Here is a 24,084-nt window from a genome sequence, read left to right on the forward strand (position 1 = left end):
TTATACAAAGTCCCAGAAAGGCAGAACTAGATTACTAGAATTTGAAACAAGAACTAACACCAGGGGCCACAGCAATAAACTAAAAAAATTGTGTTATAACACATCCATGTGACATTTCTTCTCGCTTCGAGTCACTGACTCACCAATATGTGGAACAGCCTCCCTGATAGCATTGTTGACGCTCCAAGTATGAACGCCTTCAAGAACAGACTAGACAAAGCTATGCAAGAGTATATGTTCAGTCTTGAAACCATGAGTTGAAAGGCCTAGCAGCCTAGCTGGCAGCTGCCCTAGCATCTCACGGACAAGGCAATAAGTCCAGCAGCTATCTCAATCAATCGTCAGATGTCAGTTATGGCACTTATGGAAAGATTATTAACAAAGGCCAGATCCCTAGTGAAAGTGAATCATGTCATGAGAAAAGTACATGAATCAGCAACAGGCCATGGGCCTATTTCTTCAGTCCAGTGCCAACATTTCTATTCCATTCTATTCTAAAAGGCAATTTTCCATCTTGATCTGTCCATAGGCTACTCCATCGTCCACCTTAAAAAAGTCCTTATAAGTTACAGACAGGACACTGTATCATGTCTGCATGCATGATGCATCATGCATATTGATTATTAATTGATAGCCTAGCAACATTTTTTTAGAATTACCTATTCTACATTTCTACCTACTTTTTAAAAGTAGTCCAAACCAATGTGACTCAAATCACTCAATACACATCACCATCAGTAGTAGTAGTATACTGTGTAGGTATTTTAGCCTCAACTTTTAAGGTACCTAGGCCACTAGCTGGCACTAGGCCAGGGCAAGGCCCTTCCTGACCCTACCTGTAACCTAGTAAAGTTATGAATTTGAGAGAAGAGAGAAGTTTGATTCAATAAAAAAATCGTGTAATACGATAGCCAATTAGATATCATATAGTTTTTGCTCAATATTTATTACTATCTTGGGAAGCTGGGAGCTGAGAATGAATAAGAAATGCAGAAGTCTAACAATTTGGTTTACGATTGGCTACCGTAGGCGTAAGGTATATTTATCAAATTACCAGTGCATAAAATATAGGCAGCATAATGAAACCGATATAGGCTAACCGAAAATACTAAGGATTAAGGAACAAGTATGAAGTATGTATACCATAGTATGTATATTGCACTTATATCAATTTATGTACATACATAAGGGCTTTTTGTTTTCAATACATCTTTAGAAAAAAAAAACAAGCTGAGAACTGTTCATCTTTCGCGCAATTAAACAGCACTTACAGCAGTAATCTGTCACCTCAACTTTAGGAAGCAGCTAATGAGTGGAATGTATGAAAACTGCGAATACAAACCAAAAATTTTATCGTAAAAATACAGATCGAAGTATTAGGACAAACAAACTTTGTATAAGTTCGTGATTAACAGTGCATTAAATTTACGAATACTTTTAAAAGCATATCTAATCCAATTCGGTTGCTACTTTCTATGGCGATGACGTCATCCACAAGAACTGAAATGGACAAGTGAAACATAGCGTTTCATTGGAATGAATGAATACATTTCATCACCGCGTAAAGTTTCACCTTTACGTGAAAAATTTCCCAATTTTAAAGCTGGTTAACAGCTCACTAATAAATAAACTTTTCAAGTATTATATATTAATACCTACTCATTTAATCATTTTCAACGAAAACCTTTGCTTAATCGATTCAAGTGATTCTTACCTTCGTCGGATTTAGGCATTCAATTGCCAAGACTTGGATTTGGAATTGAGAAATGAAAAGAATTTTTTCACTGGTTAAATTTTATTCGAACAAAAATAACTTCGTTTCCTAAATAGTACGGTATTTACACTGCGTCCTATAAACTAAGAATTATCAATTCCTTATTAATAAGAGACTTTACGGTTAAATTACCCAGCGAACTTCAGCGCTAGACAAATTAAAGCAATAGCCAAGACGCTATACAGAAAATAGTTTTACCTTGAAGCGAGAAATAAACCAGTCACGATAGAAAAAAAATTGCTGCAAGACACAATTGGAAACATAATTCGGTCTTGGACAGGCTGATGCAGCGCCCTTACGCTAGTGGTGCGGGCTCTGACTTTATTCAAAATTTTCCATACCATGCAATTTAGAGTCGCTTAGTATTTAACAACCAAATTTTGCATTCAAGGCTAAGAACGAAACAAAATGAAATCACTACAGAACTGACAGTTAATTAAGGCTGAATAATCAACTAATTGTCAAAAAATATTGAACGAACGATGGAAACTTCAAAAGTTAGAGAAATACTCTAATGCGTTTCTTCGTTGAAGATCGAGATTGATTTATTTAAAATCAAGTTAGATTTATTTTGTTGTAGAAAAGTAAAATTTACAAGAAGGAAGAAGCCGCGCTTGTCGTAGAAAAGCGGTACGGAGGAGAGAAGATCAAGTTACATGGCAATCAGAGTTGAGAATTACACCAATTGAATAATACAAAGGAATAATAGCGCTCAGACAATTACAATTATTAACACAACATCGGCAAGATTGCAGAACCAGATTGAAGGCTCATTATCTTCATTGCCTAATTTCAGACTTGCAGCGCCCTATTAACAGGTCACTCATAAAGAGTGACATCTAAAAAAAATTCCTAAGAATATATATACAAGGTCTATTGATAGCTATTGTGTTCGGAGGAGATGCCACCAAGAGCAGGAGGCGGACCCAGAACGCCCGGATCGTTCATCTCGCCAGGCCCGACGGGTTTGAACTGTTCCGATGTGAAGCGCGTGATCATGATGCCCATGCCTTCTATCATGGCCAGCAACACGCCACCCAGCAGGGCTGACCCTGCCATCGCTCCCAAACCGGCTGCAATAGAACTTAGTTTAGTGGCAAATTAACTTAGAACTAACAGAACAGGATAGAGCCACTACTTCATGTATCTATTGGTAGATTCTTAGCATTGAGAGTCTAACGAAATAACATAAAAGAACTACATAGCCTTAAAGAATTATTTTGGCAATCATTTCTGTGAAGAGCAAATGACGGTCACCACGCATGGTACAGTAGAGATACATGTTTTAGTTTAAACGAATAAGCAGCAAGTCCTAAATCATTTTACATTAGGTACCCTATGCCACAAGAATATTCCATCATAAAAACCTCATTTAAATTGAAAATCAACATGTGTTTGCATCATTAACACAGATAGTTTTCAATTAACATAATCCCTCTAGTCCAGCAGTCACAGACATCAGTATAACAACGCACCTCTGGCAGAAAGAATACCACCGGTGGCAGCCCCCGACATGATAGAATTCCAAGGATCTTCCTTCTGTCTCATGTAAACAAGAGAGCAGTCAATGGTAGAGAAGAGTCCTCCCCACACAGCAAACTGCCCCCCAATGATGGGTGCTCGTTGTCTCACTGAAAGAAAGCTGCCAGCAAATCGTCGTCTGTAGCCCTGCAAATGACAATGCACAAATTGGTATAGCAGGAAAGGTGTTGTACAATACACGTTTCAATAAAGACGAGATTATATCTGATTTCCTAATAATAATAAACTATATTGGTCAACGAACTAAAATGCTTTGACGACTACTAGGTCAGGCCACGGTCTCACAGTCCACCGCCAGTCAAGGACCAAAGAACCACATGAAGGAGGCTCACAACCATACCATCACTCGCAGCATTGGTAGCTTGCACCAGTATCGTCATGCGGTGCCCCAATACAATAAGACTGGCAATAGCTGAAGCCCTCATCGTCAACGACAAGTATTCAGCTACAATTTACAAACCACAGGATTCATCAGGGCATTGAAAATTTCCAAGTTTTTATGTTTGTCTCCATTAGTATAGGTATGTATATGCTTAACACGTTGACTACGTATTGGTACATATGCGACCAACGAAATGTATTTCTCCAGGACGTAGTGGTACATAATTAAGGTTGCCTAAAATCGGCCAAATCCGAGAACAAAAAAGGCCAAAAAAGGCCGATAATTCAATGTATACTAGTTTATTGGTAGGTTCTGCTATAAAAATTTCATTTATTTTCTTTTTGCAGTATTTAAAATTTAATTAGTAAGTACCCCTATCATAAGTTTTAGCCGGCCAACGCAATTGAGAAAAACTAAATCACGGAATTTATCCGGAAAAATTGACCGTCTGGCAACCCTGCTTGAAAAAAAGTACAGAAAATGAAATAATAGTACAAGATGAAGCAATCGTAGTCAACGTGTTAAGGCTTATACTGATGTATTTCCAAAATCTCAATTTAAAGTGATGCAAAACTTTTACTTTGTTGGATTTTGAACAATGTCCATTTGAAAAATCATAACAACCTTATATTTGAACTTTCAATTTTTACCAAAAGTCAAATTCACCAAATTGAGTTTTAATACAAAGTTTACATATTTTTTGTTACTGGTCGTCGCTTATAAATAAATAGCTGGGTAAGTATGGAAAAATCTATATCGCCATCTCATTTGCGAGTGGAGTAAAGTCTATCCTAATTAGTGAAGAAACGCATATGGAAGAGCTGAGCCTGTTCGAAGCCTCTCGGTTCTCAATCAGGGCCTTAAAGGAAAGATAAATTGGCACTTGTTTATGTAGTAGTATTTATTATCTGAATGATATACAAATGTTGTGCAGTCAAAGTAATTTTAGCTTAAAAAAATAATTGATGTAAGTTTTTGTTGATTGAGCAAAAGTTTGTTGGATGCAAGTCTTAACCATTTTGCAGGCAAGTTACCATATATGGTTGCTAGAAATCTCCCAAAAAGACCCATCACAGCCCCAGGTTTGTGTTTGAGGCTATCAAGCCTACGCCAATCACCAATCATCTGACAATGATTCCCTTCATAGCAACACCCCCTGACCAGCCCAAAAATTCAAATAAGGCATTCAAATGAAAGGTTAGACTTTGACAATTAAATTGACATTTACCACATTTTTCAACAGACAGAAGTAGCAATGTTAGTGCCTTAGGGGCCACGTGCTGGTATATTAATTATTCATCAGAGGTTTCAGTGCCTTGTATTAATCCTCTCTTTCTATTGTCCCAGTGTTTGAATCCTAGAGTTGACAGCCAGATAGCCAGATCAGTGCAAAATCACATTCACTGACTAGTTCAACGTGAAGCAGTTTTACTGACATGTTTCGAAATGAGTACATTTTCCATGGTCCGGCATACCTTTCTCCAATGCTGACCTGCTACTCACCCATGCTGACTGACCTGCTGCCTGTCTCTGATAACTTTCACACTGATCTGTCACTGACCTACTCCCAAGAGCTTCACGGCTCTTTATCTCAAGTTACCATATATGGTCACTTGAAATCCCCTCACAAAGAGATCCACCACAGCTTCCCGTTTGTTTTTAAGGCGTCTTCATAATGTCTCAGTCAATCACTAATTATCTGACCATCGTTTCTATCCATAGCATCACCACCTGCCATGCCCAAACATTAAAATATAAGCATTTAAATGAATGTTTTGACTTGGACGATGAAATTGATGCTCTTTCCGCATTTTTTAAAAGGTGGAAGTATCAATATATATTTAATTATTCAATGTAACTTGATTGAATTAAACTAAATTAAATTTTTATGTTATTAATTTTTCATCTGCATAAACTTTTTTCATCATAAAGAAAATATTTCATGTAGTAACCACATTAAATAAATTCTTCAAATGCAATTTAAACCTTCAATATGGAAAATTTTAAAAAATACATAAAATAAATATTTTGAATTGTACTTCTAACTTTCTTGAACTAGTTTCTGAAATTTTAATTTCTGAATATTGCAATGCTTGCCTGCTAAAGGGTTATACGCGAGTCAGAGGAACACTCTTGCCACGCATCTTAGTCTCAAATTTTATTATTAAATAATTGTATATATAGTCAGTCATCCCTTAAAATTGTTTTAGAGTTTTGTATTAGGTAGTTTAATGTGTACTTATGTGTTTGAAGTGTTTTATTGTTAGATTGGCTTTTACGTTTTTCTGTCACTGCATCTCTGCAGAGCAGCACCCATCACTGATAGGCTTGGGCTGTCACATTACTAATCAACTAATTTTCACCATTCATTGCCATGTACCACTTATTTTATATTAATTTTTTTTTTGCTTGGTTCTATTCCATTTGCTCTCCCGAATTTTGTTTGTTCTGTTTCACAAGCTGGCCAGACCATTGACCTTTTAGACAGGGCTTACCCAAAACAGCAATATAGTTTCAATTATTATTAGTAGCTTCATTGAATTGAATCTTAGATTGCTGCTCTCTACATTTGTATGCTTAAATTTGATTAAATGTATATGTAAAAATTGTTGCATTGTGACTGTATTTAACAATTTCTCCAAGTTTGATTTACTATTCTAACATGCAAAATTTTTATAAATACATCTGAGTAAATATATCTTTAAAAAGTTTTTTTTTTCCTATATATACAGGTTTAAGAAACCTAAATTTTTGCATATATCTATGCTTGCCTTGCCCACAAAAGGGATAAGAGTTGAATTCAAGAAATCACAACGCATTCCACCACTGTTTAGTGGCTAGATGGACAGACAAAAACAAGCCTTACTTTTTTCAACATCGATAAACTAAAACATAATAAAAATGTAGGCAAATATAAATGTTGGTTTCACAAAATATAATTACATTATAGACAGAGTAACAAGCGGAAAAGCAAAGTAAACAATTTAAAGAAACTCAAGTAATAAACATTGCAATACAGAACATTTGAATGGACATAGGCAACAATACTCACACTTGGTGCATTCCTGAAACCCTTAACAGCCTGGAAGACACCTCCACCAATGATGCCCATTGTGAATGCACCACCACAGTCACCAACAATACGCCATGGGCTGTAAAAAACAATTGGTGAGACACCTATTCCTGTGCTCTGCTATAAAATGACATCAACAAAATTTCACACTACTGAAGAGTGAAGATAAAGTTGAAAAACAATTCTAGATAATTTTTGATGCAATTTAAAAATTGACCAAGTTACAATACATCTTGGTAATGAATCGTTTCAACTTATTCACTAATGGAAGTTGGGAGACAGGAAATTACAACTTGTCAGTATGATCATATCCTTGCATCAGAAAGATTATCTCCATTTCATTAATCTTCACCTAATCCACAATAGTCATCCCTCCTCAATACTGGGTTAGGAAAGACTAGAACTGGCCATAATAAGAGAAAATTATCATCTTCACATTTAATAATACATTTTATGTCTATGTATAAGATTGAAGTATTATTTTAAACTAACAGACATACAAGAGACAAAACCAAAAAAATTTAACAGTTCAAGACTGAAACTTGGATTTGAGTGAGCACCGTTCATTTGATTATTACATACATATAGTTTACATTCTTTAGCAATACAATGGTTTCTGGTTTTCAGAAATNAAATAACTCCAGGTTGTGGTGCATTGTAGTAGAACTCTTCTAGTTACATATGCAAAAGACAGATTTTAGGAAAGTGTCATAGTTTGCAAATGGGGGGCGCTGCCGCCCAATTGGCGAAATGTGACCACCTAATGGCAGCCGTGACAAGGTAACGTAGACCGGTTTGGAAATTAAGTTGAAATTACCATATATAAGACTCTGTAGTCTGAAAAATAAAGAAAAAAACATTTAACATAAAATATGTTATATAGGTACCTATGGTGATTTCAACTTAATTTCCAAGCCGGTCAATGTTACCCCATCACAGCTGCCATCAGGTGGTCAAAGTTCACCCATTGGAGGGCGGCACCCATAGTGGCAAACCACAGCTTTTATAGAATCAGTTCATTTTTAATTTCCTTGTTTACCCAAGATTTAAATCAATTTCTTATGTATGATTCTGCTGGTATCCAGGATACTTTACTGGTCTACTTATAGGACTCACAAATGAACTTGAGGGAGATTCTAAAAACTCTCTGCTTTGCCACTATGGGGGCACCCCCCATTTGCAAACTATGACACTTTCCTAAAATTTGTCTTTTGCATCTGTAACTAGAAGAGTTCTACTACAATGCATCAAAACCTGGAGTTATTTTGCCAAAAAATCAAAAAATTGGAGGGGGTACTCCGACAGGCTTTAAATAATAGCTCTGTTTCGTGGGTCACATTATTAATTTTTTAACCTATTAGATATGCAAACTTTTTAAATCTTTCTATTGTGTTATGTAGCCTCAGTATTAGGCCTTTGATGGCCATTGACAAAATTTTTCTATGTCAAATCGTTTTTGAGTTTTGAGGGTTTTTGTTAAAAAAACGAAGTGGTCAAAGTTACCCCACCGGTCAAAGTAACCCCATTTTACGGTATGGTATCTCAGTTATTTTGAATAATAATATACTCCTTAATAATTTTTCATTTTTTAGCAAAATTGCAGGTATCTGCTTATTGCTTTATAACCCATGTAACTCTTTACAAATTCAGTGGTATTCTTATTATTAACAAGTCAAATGGACTGCAAGCATAGAATGGGTGTTTTTGCAGATTTTCCAGAATGGGTAAAAATATCAATCATTTCAATGCCCCTTGCCTAGTTTTGTATTAACAACATAAAATACATAACCAATTTTTGTACCTTATTTTCAAATACTGCCTGTAAATTATAGGGATTTGGTAGGTTTGCATTCTAAAGGCTTTTAAATAAATATGGCAACATTTTGTGACGTTTCATTGTTGCTGGCGCGTAGTACGGTGTTTTTTGAGTCAAATAAAGCAAACAGAACTCGAGTAACGCATACGGTTATTTTTTTATAGTTTTTCATTTCTTGATGCGTCCTTAATGTGTCGGAATATACCGTGTTTACCCTATTTTCCAAAGAAGTTTCAGCTAGAAATTTCCCATAATTCCAGATTAAAACTATTGTTTCAGAGGTACTTTTGAAAAATCTCAGTTCAAAATAGGCTAGTTAGGAATTTTCACAGTTTAGGGTAAACGCGGTATATTCCAACACATTAAGGACGCATCGAGAAATGAAGAACTATAAAAAAAAACGTATGCGTTACGTAAGTTCTGTTGCCTTCACGTGACTCTCAAAACACTTCACTACGGTACGCGTCAGCAATGATGAAACGTCACAAAATGTTGCCATATTTATTAAAAAGCCTTTAGAATGGAAACCTACCAAATCCCTATATTCCGTCACTGTGTGTGGCAACTGTCTCTTATACACATCTAGATGTGTATAAGAGACAGGTGCTTGGTAAGCCGCCTCTGAGCAACATTTACCTCAAACTGGTTGGCTCTTAAAAAATCACAGCCCAAAAGAACTCCCCAGCTAATAGTTACTGTGGATGGTATCACTATAAACTCAATGGACAGCTCCATCCATCCCATCTTCACAGGGAGTGTTACCAGTCCCACCGAGGTAACCGCATCACTATCACCAATCCCCTGAATCTTGAACTTTAGCCGCTGGTCGATAGTGCAGGTTGGAGGCAGCAGAGACTCTCCTATGAGGCTTCTTTCTGCACCCGAATCGATGAGAGCTGAGACCTTAATTCCAGCAAGTAGCAAATTTACACACAAGAGAGGCACAGGTGATGCCCTGGCAAAGTTCACTGCTCTAGTGAACCAGATGGGTTCCACATGGTCCACAACCACAGAAATACCTGATGACTCCTCTGGAAGAACAGGAACTTCCTCATCCGTGTCAGTCACTATACTTACACGAGGGTTGATTGGCGCATCCCTCTCTTGCTCTGAACAAATTTGGTCCCAGCTAATGTGTCGTTTGTGCTGTGGAGACACCATGTCTGCTCTTGAGCCTACTCTGATCTGGGACCTTTCTCGACAATCAGTAAGAACTCTAGAGGGTGTATCAGTATATGGAACCTGTCTCTTATACACATCTAGATGTGTATAAGAGACAGGCGCTACGTGTGATCGGTATTATCGCAAAAAATCGGTTTTCCGATGCCGACCGCCAAAAATGGATTTCAGATTCGTAATCTACACCCCAAAAAACATATAATTCAAAAAAAAAACACCTTTTTTTTGGATGTAGTTAATCTGCAATAATACCATTTACCTCAACATTTGAATATTAATGACAATAGGTATTGAATTATTAATGAAAATATTAAATTCTTTACCTCATTAGTGAATTAATAACGCCAATATTGAATTATTGACCTCAATATTGAATTATTCCTAAACAAAAGTACAAAACAGTCATACCTAATATTAATTGAACCTTGTCCTCAGTCTCCTTACCTTAGGTTCAATTTCTATTTTCTAGAGATAATGAAATGAAGCAGCTTTGTAATTATTGCTATGTAATCAAAACGAAAAAATCTTTTCTGAGCAGTATTGTAGGGAGTACAATTTTTAGCGATGAGGTTCGAGTCAAGGCTTCAGCCTTAAGTTACGGGCCGTATCTGCTCAGTCATTGACGGTAGCCTAGTCCGTAGATAAACATGTTGCAACTCCATTTACAAGTTCCCTGCAACTAGTAACCGACTAAATCAAGTTCGTCTTACCAGGGTTCGCGGGCATATTCTTCCATTTCAGCAATTTATATCGATATAATTTCCGGTAACTGTCGTGAATATGAATTATTCTTTTATCAAGCTTGACAAGAATTCTGCTTAGTTCTACCACCGGCGTTGGAGGACACAACAGCACATTCGAGCATGTGCGGATGTCGTAAGACGATACTGAACTGAGTTAAGGTCGCCAAAAAATATTAAAAATAAAAGTCGCTAAAGTGTTATTCGAAAAAATCATATTAAACTATAGAATGCTCTAATTCATTAAAAAATTCGGTCAAAAACATTCTGGCAAAATAATTTTGATGTCCTACGGTAACTTACCTTAAAAATAACTATATAAAACCAGTTTTTACTGCTATGTAATTCTTCAAAGGGAAGGTCTGGGGGAAAAACTTCGTTTACTAATTGAACGATCTTCTTTAAGTTAATAAATTTAAAATTCCTATACAAGTCCATTTGTTTGCATGTTCTTTTTCCGATGAAGCAAGAAAACGTGAAAATGTATTCATAAAAACTCAAAGAAATTGCGACTTTGAAAAATGCCATAAGCACAATTTCATAGTTAAAATGTAGAATAATAATGTTAAATGTTTAATATTTCATACTATTTTTTCGGGAACATTTTCCAGTTCCTTCTTTTAAAAAAATCCTCGTGTTCTACCCAATATTATTCAAAGGGAATAAATAAATAAGAAGAAAGGTCTTGCAAAGACTAAAGTTAATATATATAATATATATTTTATATTGAAATAAATAAATTATTTAACGATATATTGCTTATAAACGGTAGGATAAATGAACGTTATAAACTAGAAAATGGCAACAGTTAACGGAAGCCAATTAATTTAATTCGGGATTCACAACACATGCCAGGACAGCCTCCTTGATAGCATCGTCGACGCTCCGAGTATGAACGCCTTCAAGAACAGACTAGACGAAGTTATGCAGATGCAGATGTTCAGTCTTAAAATGCCTAGCAAATTACGGACCAGGCAATAAGTCCAGCAGCTATCTCAATGAATCGTCAGTTACAAAAAAGTCAATTTGATTTTTATTGAGTCAAAAGTCCTAGATGAGACGAGAAATTCACTATGAAACTAATTAGTTTTTCTCAATCACGAAACGTTTTATATCGTTCCAAATATTTACGACGCCTGACATTAAGTACATTTCCTGTCTCCAATGGTGAATTCCATTTAAAAAAAAAATCAAGAATGTGCCCGACTTTAACTATTGCTTGCATTGATGATTTAACTATTTCTTGAAAACAATATTGCACTATTGAACGTTGTTTTGCACGACAACAAATACATGAATGAGAAAACTATTACTGTTATTGCTTAACTTTCTGTCGCCAAATCTTTTTTTTAATTCGTGCATTTGTGAATTTGCTCATTTTTGGGGATTAGAAATTCTGACCAATTTCCTTTTTGTATCTATTAATAAATCAAACGAACACTAGCCGGAATATTAGCTGTAGTTTTTTTTGCATTCAACCCTCTTTTCATCACAACCGTGACTTAATCCTAATTTTCATGTGATGTTCTGGAACACTTAAAATAAATGCTCCATTAAAGCAAAGGTATACAGAAAACTTAATGTTAATAAACTTCCACTCAAAGACATATCACCAAATTTAATAGTTACTTACAAATGTGCAAAAAGAGCCTAAAATATTTATTCACTGATACCATACCGGCGGTAAAGCCGGTGATAAACTGGCCACGGAAAAGTCCTACCAGTTTTATGAAGCAGGAAATAAATGGGTGTTCAGTTGGTCGTTTACCGTTCAAAACATCACCAACGGAGAAGGAAGCAATATAATTGTTTGTTTAATTAAATCTGCAATGAGATCAAGAGAAATTTTACAGAAGAACTAATTTTATACTTATTCAATGAAGCCTCCACAATGACGGAGGCGCCTGTTTGTAATGTCGTAATGACCCAATTATAATTAACGAGGTACCGACGTGACTGCAGCATAATGAACAAATATTCCTGAACGCAATCTTTTAACAATGATTAAGTGCATGCGTTTTATTGGTGCTTACAGCTCTTATTATTTAGGAAGCTTTTAAATATTCTATTTTGATTAATGGTCATGCAAAAAAAACTTAATATGGTTACAAATACATGTCTTAGTTACGGACGCAACACGCAATTATGTGCCGTCTGAGGAATTTGTGTCCAGGAAACACGTTTTTACCATTTCCGAAATTATTTCATGCAGATTATTAAACTTCAAGCATATATTTTCATCATATGATTTGCAAGATGTAGACAACGTGTTCGAGTATTTTTTCTAATGCCCAGAGAGTCCGCAATAAATATTTGCAGAGCTCATTCCTAAAGCATGTAATTCGACCAGCAAAAATATTTCATCGCTGAGACCGCATACAGAAAGACTCCAATAGAGTGCAGGCTATAATAATATTGTTCGTGGATGAATGAATAATGCCTGCATGATGTGAAGCTGTTATTTTCATGCCAATAACATCATTTATTGTAATAGTTTTATAGATTCAGATAAAAAAAGAGAAGACGGAAAGTTTGGCGTAGGTTTGAAGGCAGCCACCTGAAAATGGCCTTCCGGACCTAAAAGATTGATGACCTGCACTAACGCTCGTCCTAGCCTTTTGATTAGATTAATGTCCCACCCTGGACACTTTAATCAGCTACACCCAACACGCGGGGATTTTTTAGTGTTAAAGTTTTTCAGTTTCCTTGCGCAAGCAGAAATGTTGTGTACGCAGTTTTCGTAAGCTTCATTTTGAAATGCAGGAGATAATTGATGGAGTAATTAGACTAAAATGAGTTGGAGATGCCGTGACAGTCAAATGCTATACAAGCCCCAGCTACAATGATTCCATCACACAATAAATTGAATGACCTAGTCCAAGCAGAGAGTAGTGACACTATACATATTTAAATAACGGTAAATTTGAATCAGCGATTTCGATTGTGCCTACGAAGCTGAAATTTTCGGATGTATCATGTATGTATGATCTCTCAGGCGTAATGTCGGGCTGTGTATTACAAGTGTACAACGAGTGTCTGGTGTACGTATAAAAAACACACCGTGCATATCCGCAATACACAGAGCGCAGGCACCGCTCTTCATTTGCAATAAGTTTTTGTAGCAATGAGCTGCAGGATCGGGTGCTGCCTCACGGGTAGCAGGACTCGTATTTATGACGCTGCTTGTATACCGCCGTGTCCATGGGGCGTATAGTATATCTTATTGTCGATGCAATACAAATGTTTTAAGACGAGGTGATTGCTAAATAGCAGGAATACAATATTGTCGGGCTGATGCTCATTTTACAATAGAATATCAATGGACCAATGCAATCAAATATTTGGTATCACATCAATCACGTAACGTTTATTATTAGTCACCTGTTCCAGCTACCTTCATGTTTGAAAATTTGTATTTTACCACTTTTAAATCAAAGAAAGTTATGCGGCTTATATTATTTTATAATTATTTTATAGATGTTATACGAATATTTTCGAGGTTGGTGCGATAAAACAATTTTAGGGAATTTTTTGACCTACTGAATCTTATCAAATTTGCACATCAGGGCGACATCTTATCAAGTTCTCTCAGGCGACAGAACAAACACCCAGTTAGTAAACACCGTCGTCAAAATTTTTGCAACAGTTCACGATTTCTGAAATGCCGCGGAGCAAAAATCCCAGTTTTGAGTTCATCTGAAGCTCTTTGGGACAAATTGCGATGTCAGCGTAACGCGGTGGCCGGACGGCGACCGGTCGCTTGGTATGCGTTCGGCGCCGCGCCGGGGCAGGTCGCGCGCTCTGGTCCAAGTTAGCGCCTGAACTTCGTCGCCTTCGCTGGGGGCTTGCAAGAATCAAGCTAGGGCAAAATCCTGCGGTAAATTAGGTTAAATTATTGCTGATAAATCTTCACGCGCAGATCGAAAGTATAATAGACGTGTTATTAATTCATAAAGTGACACGAGGAACATTATTTAATGAGGGATAGAACAAAGATACCTTCAGTCAAGTTATTCAGTATTTAAGGCAAGCACTTACTTCCCCTCACTATAATGCTGTAACGCATAAGAATTTGTCTTATTATAATTTGCATTGCATAAATCGATGTCTGGCGCTCCAGCTGAGCGTTTGACTCCTGAGATTCACTATTCCGAAGAATGGTTTTCCAATCAAGGTGTTGTTGCAATCACTGCCAAATAGCTCAGCAATCAAAACTTCTCCGTTTCCTTTGATGAATGAAAGACACTCAAGATTGAAGTCCAGGATCAGGAGGATGGCTTGGATTAAATGGAACTTTAAGAGTGTCGCTTGCCAGACTTACATCCTGTTCCGTATTTTGGATGAGCGGTTGACTCCTGTTGTGGGGGAGGTGAAGTGGTTATATAAAGTGTCTGAAGAAATACTACTACTAAGTGGAACAGAGATGGACTGTATAGAACACAGCTACAAAAAATGGCATTGATGTTCCTTAGCTAACATTTTTTCTCCAGGCAAAGAAATTGCAACTCAATTATCTAGACTAATATAGCAATTATTGACTTAAAAGTTCAACTTCTGATACGTATTGCTTGTTCAATTTAAATAGCTTGCGTATGTTGATGCAACAACATACGCAACGATATGAAATGCAGTTTCTTTAGAGATTTAATTTTTGTAAATTTCGTAAGAGATCATCTTCAACGAAGTTTTTAGTTTCATTTAGCCACTCGCGGAGAAAGTGTAACAGGAAATAACGGATACGCGAGTCACAATGCGATTACTGGAATCGCAAGTGAAATTTAATTTATGTTTTTTCCTCTTAATGTCTTCTCTTCAAAGAAATTTTTTAAGTGAAAACGATGAAACGCCGTTCATTTAAAACCCTCTTCGACTAATTCACGATAAACAATTGTAAATTGGCTGAAAATTTTGTGATGATTTCGACCCATTGTTAACGTCGGGTTAACATGCCATTTATTTCGTCGAGTTAACAAGCCACAAATAAATAAATTAGTCAGAAAAGAAGAAAGGAATATCATTGGTAAAATATTGAATCCCTGAAAAAGAGGCTACTGATTTGCTCATCATAAATGCTTGAGTAGCAACATTTGAATTCGTCCATTCACTTCGCCGCTGCTGAAGAAAAGAACAACAGGGTACAAACCCGCAGCGTGAAAGCGTTTCTTTGCCTCAAATATCAATGTCCCGATGTTAATTGTTTCCGGTAAAAACTTTCTTGGTAGAAAGTCCGAGAAATGCGCCGAGGCTCACTCTAGAAATACACCAGACAAAGTGTAATTGCAAGATGGAAGCTGAGCTTCTTTTCTTCAGCTCTGGCGAACGCCGTAAGAAGTTCTGTTGATGTTATGGGGCTTCCGAGAGATGATGAGGTTAATCATTCGCCTCATTTAACCTATTTCTGGCGAGGGAATCTTCAAGAAAATGATAATTGAGTTTGTTAGAAGAGCAAACCCTTTGCCAATCTTTCTCAAGACAATTCGTCGAATTAAAAATCCATCTCACTATCGTCTGAGCCAGCTAACTCCGAAGACAACTAGGGACCGATCGTCTTGTCAGACGATCAAACAACGGTTGAAAGCTAAAGATTTTGTAATAAATTATAAAAAGTTTTAAAAAGGAGGATTCTCTGATAGTGAGAATGAACCAATATAAAAATTGTTAGTTTCAGTAGCAGCTACCAGTTACTTACTCTTCATAAAAATTCCGTAACAATTTATAGGCGGATTTGGACAGAAAAAATGCGCTAAAAAGAGGGTTTAATAGCAGCTCGATCTCATATAAGCTAGACCTTCCTTTTTGCATGTGTATGCTCTTCATGAAGCACACTAACCTGGCATGATTGATTCTCAAGACTTGAAATCCTTTACAAATCTTCATCAGCTCTAAAAATAAAGACATTTCATAACATCAAAGGCCCATAAGCAATTGCTGCTAAGTCACAAATTTTCCTGCTCTAACAACGGCCTGATCCATGCTTAAGTAGCTTAAATTTATATAAATCATTTTCTCTTTATGCATGAAGAACATTTCAAATGGGACGCATTTAGCTGATGTGTTGGGTAAGTGCCAGTCATTACCCACTCAGTAAACGAGATTGGAAGCGACCTATTCTAGAGACCTAAAGCTTTAACTAACGAACCTGTTTTGAGGATCAGCGGGAGATGAAGGACAGAATGTAAACAAATCATAAACCTCCTATCGCAGTGTTGCCAAGCTAGCGGGCTATCAATAATTTTATTAGAAAATAAAACTCGTAAATTCTGTACAACTACAGATATTCTGAATATTTGACTGTCGATTATTGTGTTTCTCCCGTACGTCTTCTGTAAGAACTGTCTTGCCCGGTCTCTTCACTCGTGCTCAGTCGGCTGAAATCTTGGCAGGCGAGCAGGGCCGCGAAGTTTGACGATAGAAGACAATTTCAGTTCAATTGTCTGTAGAAGAGGACATCCTTCTGCGTCGTTCTCTTTAATTACTTGCACCTCCGAGACGAAAAACTCCTCGGCGCACGACGCCAAAAAGCTGACATGAATAAGGGAAAATTTTTAAATGCCTTTGAAAGAACTCAAGTCATTTATTCGTTCTTGTATTCTGAAAAATCAATATGGAACAATGGTAATGCAACATAGATAATAATCATGGCTGTAAAAGCAACCGATTTGACGAAAAACTGTGAGAAATCTATCATTTTTAAACCTGGAACATTTCTTTCATGAGAACTTGAAAAAAATAGATTCTCTCATTCATTTTTGTAATTGTTTTTATGTATAATTGAAGGCGTTCCATAAGAAGCTTCTTTGTAGCCAAATCCTACCGCAAAACAAGAACATTTACATCCACGAGCCCCACAAAAATTAAGCATTTACAACGGCAATGCCGGTTGTGCAAGCAGGTGCTTGAAAGCGGTTTAGCTGAAATGTTCGTAACAACGAGGTTAGATATTACATTGTCTGGAAAAGACCAGCAACTTGAAGCTGCTATATAAGTAGGTGCTTAAGATCACTTGGGGCAGAGAGCCCTAAGTGACGTCACGTAGCAGTTCCAGCACGTCTCAACAGCCCCACGAGAGCCGTTGATTAGTTTCTCTTCCTCATGCGGCATGAAAGGGAAAACTCCACGGACACGAACCTCCAACTCTCACTGAAACTCATTTAAAGGAATTAAAAACAATCGAGCAGAGATGAGCTTCGCCCAAGAACAAAGTCTTACTGTGTATATAATGATGTCTGTGCTGAAAGTGGAATGGCATAACATATTGTAGTATCGTCATAGTTTTACACGGCATTCAAATAAGATGCATATTTTGCTGAACGTGAAATATTACGTGACTCGAGTTAAAATACCGTTGGTTCTCAAAAACGACAAGTTTTCAAGGACAAGACGGTTTCCTTAGAAGGTTCAAAGTGAAATTTCGTGAATCCATTTACTCTGTTCTTCATGCAAAGAATTTCAACTTGACAAACCATTGATAAATGAATAAATAAATTAATTACAATTAATTTCGTAGATAATTAAGTCTTGGCCAAAGTGTGAAGAGAAAATAATTGCAAATTAATGCAGTTCTCAATGCAGCAGCTACCTAAATTTCAGGTAAACTGATCACGGCGGGACTACTGATTTTGAACATCGGAAGGCTACCTACTATATTTATGAGAATTCGTGTAATGCATCCAATGTTGTATTGTTGGTTCAGAACGCGGACAGTGGTTACCTCATAAATTTGCGTTGTTTTCAGCATCTCACTTTAGGTTGATGACGAAAAGTTTAGTTTTTTAGTTTATTTATTTTACATGCGTCTTAAGTTTATTTCAAATGCGCATAAAATACGATTTCTCTGCTCAGGAAGATCGGAACTGTGGCAGACAGGCTGCGTGCGTATCCGCATTTTTAGACGTGGGTCTGCAATATTAATTTTTAGTTGCCCATTATTGACTATAGGCTTCACGGAATGCCTTACTTGTGTACTCATCATCTTGAGTTCTTTATGCTACTGCCAGCGTCGCACATCATTGGGGCACCAGTACAGATATATTATCAAGTATTTCTTGCCTGAATTGCCTGACTTACAAGAAATTATTCATACAAATCCAATACATTTCCATGCTAAGGACAGAGCAGCGACAGCGTACACACGTGACTGTGAATAAATCACACATGAATGAGACGCTAGACACAACACACGAGACACACATGAGACGCTAGACTCAACACACGAGACACACATGAGACGCTAGACTCAACACACGAGACACACATGAGACGCTAGACTCAACACACGAGACACACATGAGACGCTAGACTCAACACACGAGACACACATGAGACGCTAGACTCAACACACGAGACACACATGAGACGCTAGACTCAACACACGAGACACACATGAGACGCTAGACTCAACACACGAGACACACATGAGACGCTAGACTCAACACACGAGACACACATGAGACGCTAGACTCAACACACGAGACACACATGAGACGCTAGACTCAACACACGAGACCAGAAAAATATCGCATATTTTTCTCAAGTTTATAGCAAGCATTACAAGCTCAACATAACTCTTGCTCTCGGGAGCTGTTTTTCAGATCGTTATTTGTTAATATACGAAATAGAAGAAGTGTTTGACATTTGAAAATGCTAAATTAATTTTTTGATTACCTGCGTCTTATTGAAGAATTTTTACGACATTAACAACAATTCTGAAGTAATTCGAAAAATATTGATTGAGAAATTATTTTCTCAATCATGGATGCCTTGACAACTCACCCCACTTGAGAGTCCAGCGCCCACTCACTTGAGAGTCCAGCGCCCACTCACTTGAGAATCCTGCGCCCACTCACTTGAGAGTCCTGCGCCCACTCACTTGAGAGTCCAGTGCCCACTCACTTGAGAGTCCAGCGCCCACTCACTTGAGAGTCCAGCGCCCACTCACTTGAAAATCCAGTGCCCACTCATTAAATTGAGTGGGTCCATGCAGCTCCCATGCGTTGTGCTGCATTGATGCCTGCCAGGATGTCGAGTCAGGAAAGCTTAAAGAAAAAGTGGACTTTTTGTTAAGGTTGCACTCACTCGTATTGAGTCGTCATTATTCACGTATTTTATTGTGCACTTAAACTGATTCTAAATATTTTATTGGCAAAGCGCCTCAGGATTATTTTATGAAGCAATTCACTATTGCACATCCTGAGGCTGAACCTTCGTGCTAGTATCAAGAAAATATATAGAAACTCCACTCTTTTTATCGTTCACAGTTAAAGCGCTTCAAATGTTTCTACTTCTGTTGCAACTTATCATTTAATAATTAAAAGAACTTTTATGGTTGACACTGAACCAAACCAACAAATTTTTGGATCGGGAGTGCCACTAAATGTGCGATGATAAACATTGATAATTAGTGGCAGAACAGTGAGTATTCTATACGATTATTTTCTTGTTTACTGGATGCATCGATCAAAAAAGACTTGAATATGATCAAGAAAGACATATTCAAGGCAAGACAGTGGATCGAGAGAGACATATAGTCTAGAAAGACTTGAATAGAATATGACAGATGCTTGACCTGTGTAACGAGATCACACGATTTGGCAAGTACTGACATGGTGTGTCGAATGATGTGCTCCACAATATGCTACGTCAAATGACAGCATAAATATTGTGGACATAGTCGAAATTGTCTGGAAGATAAAATGTTAATTAAACGTTCCAGGTGATTGTTTGGAAAGTATTGTAGGTATTGGCATGAGCATCGTATGTTGGCAAGAAGTGTTTCGCCTAGTAACGTTAAGTGACTCAACCAATTACGTAGATTTAACTGTTTTCACGAACTATATAACATGACAATATAGAATTTAGAATATTAGTGACGTGTGTCGTGTTCAATATCGATTATCGTTGTCGACGATATGGAAGCTGCATTTTAACACGGTCATCGCTCCCGGCTTTGAATATCGTCATTTGTTAGTTAATTTATCCGAGATGTTTTGCTTGCGCCACGCAATTGACGGCCAAATGTTTTCGAATGGCCATTTTTTACGAAGGCCGCAACCACTTCCGCCGCAGCGCCGCTGAGTTCGTTACATTAGGACGGACGCTCGTTGTTTTGATGACGTAATCCAATATGGCGGCTCCGCACGACACTGACCGGAATACTTGAGTGCTTCCCGAAGAAAAAGATGAAAAACAAGGCAGCGTTCAAACTTCGTTTTCAGGAGGGAGTTATTTGCTGTTGAATATTTCCGTGGACTCTTTCTTCAGAGGCGAACGGAGGTCGGCTTGTGAATTTTTAGATTCGATTGCATTAGAGCAGGGGTCACCAAACTTTTTTCACAGTGGGCCGGATAACTAAAAGAATGACGAGCGCGGGCCGCATAATCATTCTGTTCAATACTTGCAAGCCTGAACGATAGCTCTGGGGAAAATGGCGACCAACTAAATTTAGCATTTGATTTTCATCAGAAAACAAAGACAACCAACATTTTATTCACTAAAAAGTTTTCAGAGAAGGCAACGTAAGCAAAAAGATAGTTACCTACATCAGACTTAGTGTGTACATATCCAAATCTCACAAACTAAACAGCAAAAAAGGTTAGTGAGATTTGTGAAACTGGCGTTTGGCTTTCAAGATATCATCAATGTTTGGTTTGGAATTGCTGCATTCAATCAAGAGAATTGCTTTCAAATGTTCATCAGTCAATCTCGTTCGACGTGTTGACTTCACATGCTTCATTTTTGAAAATGTTTTCTCACAGACATAAGTTCTTCCTAACACTGCATGGTNGCGAATTATTAACTAATCACTGAGACTCAAACTGGCCCCGATGAGTCATTGTTTGTAAAATGGTTTCAAACTCTACTGCTGTTTCATCCAACAAATACATTGAGGTATAGAAGGATGCGATAAGAAATGAAAAAATTCTACCGCATGATAACTGCACTACTTCTCGCTACAAAATGCATGATGCTAAATTATATTTTAAATGCATGAAGCCGAACACGTAACATTCGAGCGCCATTATCTGCGGGGATTTCAACAAGCACTCAGCTTATTTTTTGTAACAGAACAAGAAGTATTTGAAAAAATATACAATTTCCCCTAGGAGACTAAGGAAAGTCCGATTCTAAATGAAAGTAGATGTTTGTTAGGCCGCTGAGAGGCGGAGTGATACGTCAGTTCCGCCTAACGTTTCCGGACACGCGGATTGTGCTTTACAGTCTGACCTGAGCAGCGGTCCGGCTGCCGTCGTATCTTCGGTAGACCACGGAAAAGAATTTCTTGGTATATCTGTATAGTGGCGTATCTGTATTAGCGCGGTGTATCTGTATAGCGGTGTGTCTATATAGCGGTGTGTATGTATAGCGGTGTATCTGTATGTTGGTGTATCTGTATAGCAGTATGTCTGTATAGCGGTGTATCTGTATGTTTGTGTATCTGTATTAGCGGTGTAACTGTATAGTGGCGTATCTGTATGTTGGTGTATCTGTATAGCGGTGTATCTGTGTAGCGGTGTATCTGTATAGCGGTGTATCTGTGTAGCGGTGTATCTGTATAGCGGTGTATCTGTGTAGCGGTGTATCTGTATTAGCGTGTATCTGCATAGCGGTGTGTCTATATAGCGGTGTGTCTGTATAGCGGTGTATCTGTATGTTGGTGTATCTGTATTAGCGGTGTAACTGTATAGCGGTGTGTCTGTATAGCGGTGTATATGTTTAACAGTGCATCCGTATAGCGCATAGCGGTATCTGTATGGTGATGTAGTTATATCGAGGTGTATATGTATAACGGGAGCCGACATTTTAATTCAGCTAATTTTGTAGTCCCTTATAAGGAGCTACCACAGCTCGTTGTGACGCGCTTCGAAGTTCTGCACGAGACTGGATGTTGTAGAGTTCCCCCAGCATCTGAAACAATTTAGAGAAATAACTTTTCGGCCTGTTTTTGCCACGGAAATATTTGAATTGAATAATGAGCTACAATTTACTTATAAAATTCGGGTTTTAATTAAGACAAATATCCTCCTAATTAATAATTACTATAATTTTAAAACAGAAATCAATTGTGCAAATCATTAGGTTTACAGCACTGAATTTATTATAATTATATTTATTAGAAGTCCTGGCAGTATTATTTTATTCACCACGAGTTTACTCAAGTTTTGTCTTACCAAATGTATTTTCTTTGTGCTCAAATTTATTTTACACAATTGATACTCTAAACCATATAGTACTTCCAGTGACCAAGTCTCTAGTCAAATTATTATTTTTTTATGGACTTTTGCCTCACCTTTTTTTTCCTGCATGTTCTCGAGTCAAAGCGCAACGAGGCGCCGCGGTGGCCGGGATTCATGGACAAACTCTACGGAAAATGCACGCACGAGTTCATTTGCACTTGCCTATAGCGTCGGAACTCAGCGGATTTGCCTCAGGTTTAATGAATATATTTCCAATTTACGTGGAAATGGACAACTGAATGATTTGAATTGCTAACTCCTATTTGCGCGCCTCCGTGCCAAGCCAACTGACTGGCTTAACGAATTCATGTAAACTCAACTTTAACTCAGATCGAGAAGAACGGCCTTGCGAAAGTGGTGACACAGAGAAAACAGTTTGTTGCAGTCATGGTTTGCAGTAGGTAGAAAATGCCTGCCGTATTTTATTCGCTCACTTCATTCGAACATTTTAATAAATTGAAAGGAACTCACTTGAAGATTAGAGAAGAACTTCTACAAGTAAAATAACAAGTTAATAGAAACACGCATCAGTTGTTCACATTCATCGTCATATGAAATGCTCATGGAAAATGAAATCACCAAGTCATGGGATGTATTCTCTACAGATTAAAAATAATTGTTGTTACGTGCAGTACAAATACTCGCACAAATAACTTTGGACGAATGACAGGATGCAGGAGGTTTCAAGGGTCTGATAATTTCGATTGCACGTCATCATTGTTTCTACAGCTTTGAAAAAACTCCATAAGGGAAGTCGCATAGAATTAAATTTGGATAGCTCACTCACTAAATGATTAAACCACAAAACGCGAAGACTCTCTCTAGACAAGCTCGCACTGATTAATGTGCAAAGTTCGAATAAAAAACTCTTTCTTTGATCGATCAGAGTGAAGAGTTGAATAACATGTAACTACCACAGTAGCCAAATTCGTCTCAGGACGGAGAAGTATTGAATACTTAAATAATATGCATTTCCTGCCTGCCTGACTTCACCTCCGCAGGTTAGTTGATGGCTGAATAGCATGCAGCTCTTCCCGACTGAATTTCAGACTTGTATTTAAACGTGTTGTCCTGAATAACGTCAACACCCTGGCTGAGGGATCGATTTTTGGCTGAAGGAGTCTGGCCTCTGAGACGTACCGGCGCTGTCCTCACACGTACCGGCGCTGTCCTCACGCGTACCGGCGCTGTCCTCACACGTACCGGCGCTGTCCTCACACGTACCGGTGCTACGGACTCGGTGCAGTCGTGGGCTCTCAGAAGATCTGTGAGGCAAGACAAATGATGGCCGCGGCTCGCACGCAATGACCGGCCTAACTAATGCTTGTGTGGAGCAATACAGGCA

The 24,084-nt window shown here is 37.7% G+C and overlaps 1 protein-coding gene across 1 annotated transcript; it reads right to left on the reverse strand.

The window, feature by feature from the left end:
- Nucleotides 1-2,606: 2,606 nt before the first annotated feature.
- LOC108666552 (mitochondrial import inner membrane translocase subunit Tim17-B) lies at nt 2,607-10,642 on the reverse strand. The gene is made up of 4 exons (XM_018153450.2): nt 10,477-10,642; nt 6,751-6,850; nt 3,250-3,442; nt 2,607-2,847 (listed from the first exon to the last, which is right to left on the reverse strand). The coding sequence occupies exons 1-4, from the start codon at nt 10,500-10,502 to the stop codon at nt 2,648-2,650; spliced, it is 519 nt and encodes a 172-aa protein (XP_018008939.1). The 5' UTR covers nt 10,503-10,642; the 3' UTR covers nt 2,607-2,647.
- Nucleotides 10,643-24,084: the final 13,442 nt, after the last annotated feature.

The sequence above is a fragment of the Hyalella azteca genome, unplaced genomic scaffold, assembly GCF_000764305.2.
Source record: "Hyalella azteca isolate HAZT.00-mixed unplaced genomic scaffold, Hazt_2.0.2 contig2776, whole genome shotgun sequence".
Lineage (NCBI taxonomy): Eukaryota > Metazoa > Arthropoda > Malacostraca > Amphipoda > Hyalellidae > Hyalella > Hyalella azteca.